The 6,828-nt window shown below is 41.7% G+C and overlaps 1 protein-coding gene across 1 annotated transcript in view; it reads left to right on the top strand.

Annotated features, from left to right (window-relative positions):
- The first annotated feature begins 367 nt into the window (after positions 1–367).
- CUNH19orf81 (chromosome unknown C19orf81 homolog) overlaps positions 368–6,828 on the top strand; it is a 17,786-nt gene continuing 11,325 nt past the window's right edge. The window contains exon 1 of the mRNA XM_015810141.1: positions 368–495. Within this exon, the coding sequence (XP_015665627.1) occupies positions 368–495 (128 nt within the window). The remainder of the gene's footprint in view (positions 496–6,828) is intronic.

The following is a 6,828-nucleotide window of genomic DNA, read 5'->3' as shown; positions in this document are numbered from 1 at the left end:
TTCTTCAATCAGTTCTTGCTAATACTTACATGTAATTTTCTTGATGATCAGACAGATGTGGTCAACCATTCTTTTTGTAGAATGCTTTTTCAACTTTCCTAGAACTGTAGGTTTTCTTGAAGATCTCTCATTCAAATTCTAACCAGATTTAACTTTGTTTAGTTTTTCAAAACAGGCTATGTGGTGCCATGTCTTTCTTCTTATCACCCATTTGTCAAATGTGCACAACAAATGTCACAGGTATCATGACATCATTATGTAAATGATGTAAATTATGTAATGTGTGTCATTGGTACTTGACAGCATGGCATGTGTGACACCATTGTAACTTACAGCTTGTAAGATTATCATTTATAAAGTAGGAGTCATGGCCACCAAGGACCAGCAAAATGGAACTTCCCCTCCCAAGAAGGGGATTCAGAATTCTGGAATCCTGGGATTTGAATGTCTGCAGTTGCTTTCCTGCAAAGTTGAATCTCTTGAAACCAGCATGAGGTAAGATCAGCTGGCAGAAAAGCATTAGTTTTGGGTAAACCTTGGACTGGAATCAGAGGAAAGAGATCAGGAACAGAGATCAGTATTTGTAGTTGCTGTACTGAACGATTGATATGCTGTGATGGCTAAGCTCATACATTTGGGAGATCTTGGAAATGAAATGGGTGACAATGAAATATTAATGTATACATTTTCCTGATCATTTTATTTCCCAGGAATTTATACCTCATTCCATAAGAAGCTATCTTTTACCAGATTAAAATGTCTGCCCATCAAATCTGAATTGCTTATTCTGACTAGTGTAAAAGGGACTACTGAATTAGTCCTTAATTTTATTTTTCCCCCATGCCTTCAAATCACTGTTGACTCCTGGTAACTGCCGGGAGTCATCCCTGCAGTTTTCTTGGCAAGATTTTTGGAGGTGACTTTGCAACTGCTTCCTTCCTATTGCTGAGAGAGAGTGACTATCCTAAGCTCATCCAGTTGGTTTTGTGCTTAAGATGGACTCGAACCTACCGTCTCCCTATTTCTAGGCTGGCGCTTTGACAATTATGCCAAACTGGCTCTCCTTAATCTGGAGGGTCCCAAATTATTCTACATATATTTTTTCTAGAAATCAGCATGCATGTCCTCTTACCCTATCTCAAAATCTCTCTGGAAACATGAATATATGTAACATGTTTGTAACACGCAAGCAAAAACTACAGAAAAAAGAGCAGTGCCACAATTTGTCTGCTGAGAAACAGAGAAAAGGAGAGAAAAAATGCTGTGGGAGGAAGAGAGAAAGAAAGTGAAATAGAGTCAATGCCAAGAATAAAGAACAGGAGCAAGAGAGCAAGTGACTGCCTGCCCAGACACTCAGGCTAGCTGAGAGTGGATTTCTGGCTTACCAGGCAGGGTCTGATTTTCTTCTCTACAATCTGCTGCCCAAAGTTACTTTAACTGGGGCTGTCTGGGATTGAATCTGGCACTATCTGTGTACAAATCATGTGCCCAATATTGTGCTGTGATTGCACTTCTCAACTGAAGATTCAGATCAGGAATACATTTTCAAGAAGGAAGCAATGGGATGAAAGTGACTGTCTTGGTTAGTTGCAACTATAAAGGATTTATTTTAGCAATCAATAGAAATAGTATATCCAAATGATTTCTGCTGAAAAAAATGTCTATTTTCTTTCCAGTTAAATGGAAATGTGTTTAGAATAAAGAATATTTTGTTCATCTGTTTTCTTTCTGTGCTCTAATGGCTTTTCTGGACACTCAGTTCTAGTGGTTGTAATATTGGAAATACTGGTTATCTGAATCAGGGCTGTCCCCTTGCAAGTCCCTACATTGTACGCACAGTGTGATGACTTTGGATTCAGATTTTGAAGAAAAAAAAGATGGGAAAGTTACATTATTTTGAAGGGGGGGAAAACCCTGGCTTCAATATTTTCATGTCATATATAATATATGGTGGCATATATTCATTTCATGTGACAGTTGATTTCATGGGCCTCCCTGCCAACTGATGTGGGGATGATCTGCAACTAAGATGACTTTCAAGGATAACTTCAGATAATCTTCATCACTGGAGGTTTTTAAGAAGAGACTGGACAGTTACTGTGTTTCCCCGAAATTAAGACCCGGTCTTATATATTTTTTTGCCTCCAAAAGAGGCACTAGGTCTTAATTTTGGAGAATGTCTTACCTTAGGACTACCACAGCCAGGCCTTCCATACCCCAACACATGTCGCACCGCTGCTTGACTTCTTCTGCGACCACTTGCCACCACTTGCGGCTGGATGCCATGTGGCGCATTGTGCCATTGCCGCTCCTCCCTGCTTGCAGCAGGACACTGTGTGGCTCTTTGGAATGGTCCAAAGAGCCACTCAGTGTCCTGCCGTGAGCAGCAGTAGAAATGGCCCAAAGCGCCATGTGGCCTCCTGCCACAAGCAATAGAAGCAGCCTGAAGCGTGTAAGCAGCAGAAGTGGCCCAAAGCATTGCACAAGCAGCGGAAGCAGCCTGGAGCGCCATGTGGCATCCTGCTGGGAAGAGTGGAAATGGTGCAATGCGCCACATGGTGGCTGGCCATAAGTGGCGGCAAGTGGCCGCAGAAGTCAAGTAGCGGCACAACAGGTGTTGAAGTGTGGGAGACCTGGCTGTGGTGGTCCTATCGATAAGGTAAGGTAAGCGGGTGCGGGGCATGTAGGGCAGCTTCACCCCCTACCCCTCCCTAGTTTGATTTTTAGGGGTGTGCCTCGCCCCCAAACTACGGCTTAGTTTTGGAGTAGGGCTTATATTAGGTCCACCCCCCAAAATCAAGCTATGGCTTACTATTGGGCTAGGTCTAACTTTCGGGGAAACATGGTACTTATCTGAAATGGTATAGGGTTTCCTGCTTGAGCAGGGGACTGAACTAGAAGACTTCCAAGGTCGCTTCCAGCTCTATTCTATCCTAAGTGCTTTTATTCCCCTTTCTCAGTGGTAATCAAGGGAAATAAATCCCCATCTCAAGGGACTATGAAGTGCATGGAAAAACCTACCTAGTCCATTCACTTGTTTCCAGAGGGTTAACCAGATTCTATGGGAAACTCACAAGCAAGACATTGGGGGCACTAGTAGCCTTCTACTATTGCTTGCTAGCAATTCACATTCAGGGTCTTTTGATCATGAAAACACAATACTTCTATCAGGTCTGGGTAGCCAGCAAACATCTTCTCCTCTCTGAATTTGTCTAATGAGCCTTGAAAGTCATTTAAGTTGCACAACAGCCCCACATCTGTTGGCAGGGAAGTTCATGAATCAACTACTAGTGTCATATGTGATGAATTTAGTTTATTAGAGGAAATAGGCAGTTTTACTTCTGATAGAATCTGAAAATTGTTTTTCCCCTTGGGAGGGGGAGATATCTGAAGTTTGGATCAGGAGGTAGGCAGGCAACAATGCACCAGGTTGCAAGAGGAAGGGAGTAGGCAGAAGTCAAGGTTCATTCTTACTGGTTTTTTCTACCTCAAGAATGCAGGAGGAAGAGAACGAAGGACCCAGGTGTCAATCTTGTTCCAGCAGCCAAGGAGAATGTGGTAAGAACAGGACCTGGAAGGAGCTTCAGGACCTGGAAGGAGCTTCAGATGGCCAGCCCCTCCTCATTTCCATTTCCATCTCCATTTTTATTGTGCTGTGCCAGCTAATAACATAATGATGTATTCCCTCTTGAATCTACAATGGGAAAAACATAATCAAAGAATTACAAGGAGGAAAGCCATGGCTTGGAAGCAGGGGACTAAGGTCTAACCAAGAAGGCAGGAGACAGATCAAACTAATGGTTATTGGTGGTGTTGCTAGGTCATTAAGGCTATGGATAACATAGCCTTAGAAAGATAGAGCTTCCCCTGAATATGCCAAGTTACCTGATTCTCTAATGATGCCAAATGTGGCTCTAGGTTCATGCCTTGGTATGCTGGACCCCAAATGAAGACAGGCTAATGGTGTTCTTCTTGTTCCCTAATCATCTTTCTATAGGTCAGGGATATCCACAAGGTATACAACAGTTAAGATGATAGACTAGAATAGAGCTGGAAGGGATCTTGGAGGTCTTCTAGTCCAGCCCCCTGCTCAAGCAGGAGAATCTATACCATGTCAGTCAGGTGACTATCTAGACTCTTCTTAAAAATCTCCAGTGATGGAGTGCCCATGATTTCTGGAGGCAAGCTGTTCCACTGGTTGATTGTCCTCACTGTCAGGAAGTTTCTCCTTAATTCCAGGTTGCTTCTCTCTTTGATTAGTTTCCAACCATTGTTTCTTGTCCTTCCCTTTGGTGCTCTGATGAATGTGACCCCCTCTTCCTTGTGGCAGCCGCTCAGATACTGGAATGCTGCTATCATATCTCCCTATTTCTTCTTTTCTTTAGACTAGCCAAACTCACGTCCCGCAGCCGTTCTTTGTATGTTTTAGTCTCTAGGCCTTTGATCATCTTAGTTGCTCTTCTCTGAATTTTTTTCCCAAACTCTCAACATCTTTTTTGTGATATGGTGGCTGCAGTATTCCAGATGTGGTCTTATTAGGGTTTTATAAAGTGGTACTAATACTTCACGTGATCTTGATTCTATGCCTCTGTTTATACAACCCAGGATTGTATTAGCTTTTTTGGTTGCTGCTGCACACTGATGGCTCATAGTCAAGTGATCGTCTACTAGGACTCCAAGGTCCCTCTCACAGTTACTGTTTTTAAGCCAGATCTCACCCAATCCATAGTTGTATCTTTGATTTTTCCTGCCTAAATGCAAAACTTTGCTTTTCTCCACATTGTTGGATAGGGCCCATTGTTCAAGTTTGTCTAGATATTTTTGGATCCTGAGTTTGTCTTCTGGAGTGTTAGCTACTCCTGTCAGTTTGGTATCATTCTGCAAATTTGATGAGTTCTCCTTCAATTCCCTCATCTAAGTCATTTATGAAGATATTGAAGAGTACTGGGCCTAAGACGGAACCTTGTGGTACCCCAGTGCTTACTTCTCTCCATGTGGATGTACTCGTTGAGTACGGTTTGTCAGCCAGTTACAGATCCATCTGATGGTGATGTTGTCTATTCCACTTTTTCTAGTTTACCAAGGAGTAGGTTGTGGTCTACTTTATCAAATGCCCTACTGAAATCTAAGTATACTACGTCCCAGCATTTCGGTGGTCTACTAGTTTAGTCACTTTATCAAAGAATGAAATAAGATTGGTTTGGCATGAACTGTTTTTAACAAACCTGTGCTGGCTACTGGTTACAACTTCGTTTGCTTCTAGTTGTTCGTAGTTTTATGATGATCTTTTCTAGGATCTTCCCAGGTATTTATGTTAAACTGATTGGTTTGTAGTATCCTGGGTCTGTTTTTTTCCCCTTTCTTGAAAATGGGAACCATATCAGCCCTTTTCCAATCCTCAGGCACTTCCCCGGTGCTCCAGGATTTATGAAAGATGTGGTGCAATGGTTCTGAGATAACATCTGCCACCTCTTTCAGAACTCTGGGATGTAATCTGTTAAGTCCTGGTGATTTATATTCGTCAAGGTCGGATAGGTGTTCCCTTACCATTTTCTTGCTTATTTTAATTTTTCTTTCTAGTATGTCTTTTGCAGTGGTTTTTTTTTGGTATGCTGGGCTATAATTTCTTTTTGTGTGAAGACTGATTCAAAGTATAAGTTAAGCAGCTCTGCTTTCTCCCTGTTGCCTGTTATTTCCTTGCCATCTTCTCTCTTTAGTGGGCCTACAGTTTCCTTGACTTTTTTCTTGTTAATATGTTAGAAGAAACTTTTTGTATTATCTTTGATTTCTGTTGCAAGTCTTTGTTTGTTCTGGGCCTTTGCTTTCCTGACTTCATCTTTGCATGTTTTGGCTGTCTGCTGATAATCCACCTTAGTGCCCCTCTTTCCATTTCTTGTATTTGTCCTTTTTGTCTTTCAGTTTGTCAGAGAGATCTTTGTGCAGCCATGCTGGTTTCTTCTTGAAATTCTTGTTTTTCTTTTTCAGTGGTATTGTGCTGGTATGGGCTTTTATGATCACATTTTTCAGGGTTTCCCATGCTTCTTGGGTTGTTTTCCTCTTTAGGATTTTCATCCATGGGATCTTTCCTGGGTTCTCTCTGAGTTTGTTAAAGTCAGTTCTTTTGAAGTTTAAGACACTGGTTGGATTGTTTTCTATTGCTAGTGTTTTCATTATATTAAATTGCAGTATGATGTGGTCACTTTCACCCAAGATTCCAGCAATTTCAATTGCCTCTATCACTTCTTCTCTATTTGTAAGAATTAAGTCCAGTATAGCTTTACGTCTAGTTCCCTCCTGCACCTTTTGGATGACAAAGTTGTCGGCTAGGTTGGTTAGGAATCTGTTTGATCTCCCACTCACTACAAAGTTTATCTCCCAGTTGATATCTGGATAGTTGAAGTCTCCTATTACTACTGTGGTATGCTTCCTACATACATTTATTAACTGATTCTGATTGGTTGGGTAGTCTGTAATATACACCTATGGCAATGTCACTTTTTTCCTCTTTTATATTGACCCATTTACATTCTGGAGAGATTTTATCTTTGATCATGTGCATTTCTGTAGATATGTAGTGTTCTCTCACATTTAGGGGACTGGAGGCTAAAACATATAAGGAACGGTTGCTAGAATTGGGTATGTCTAGTTTAACAAAGAGAAGGACGAGGGGGGACATGATAGCAGTGTTCCAATATCTCAGGGGCTGCCACAAAGAAGAGGGAGTCAAGCTATTTTCCAAAGCGCCTGAAGGCAGGACAAGGAGCAACGGGTGGAAGCTAACCAAAGAGAGAAGCAACCTAGAACTAAGGAGAAACTTCCTGACAGTTA

Source organism: Protobothrops mucrosquamatus, unplaced genomic scaffold (genome assembly GCF_001527695.2).
Source record: "Protobothrops mucrosquamatus isolate PMUCROS unplaced genomic scaffold, P.Mucros_1.0 scaffold7, whole genome shotgun sequence".
NCBI classification, from domain to species: Eukaryota; Metazoa; Chordata; class Lepidosauria; order Squamata; family Viperidae; genus Protobothrops; species Protobothrops mucrosquamatus.
Note: the sequence above shows the minus strand (reverse complement) of the source record. Positions and strands in the feature narration are given on the sequence as shown.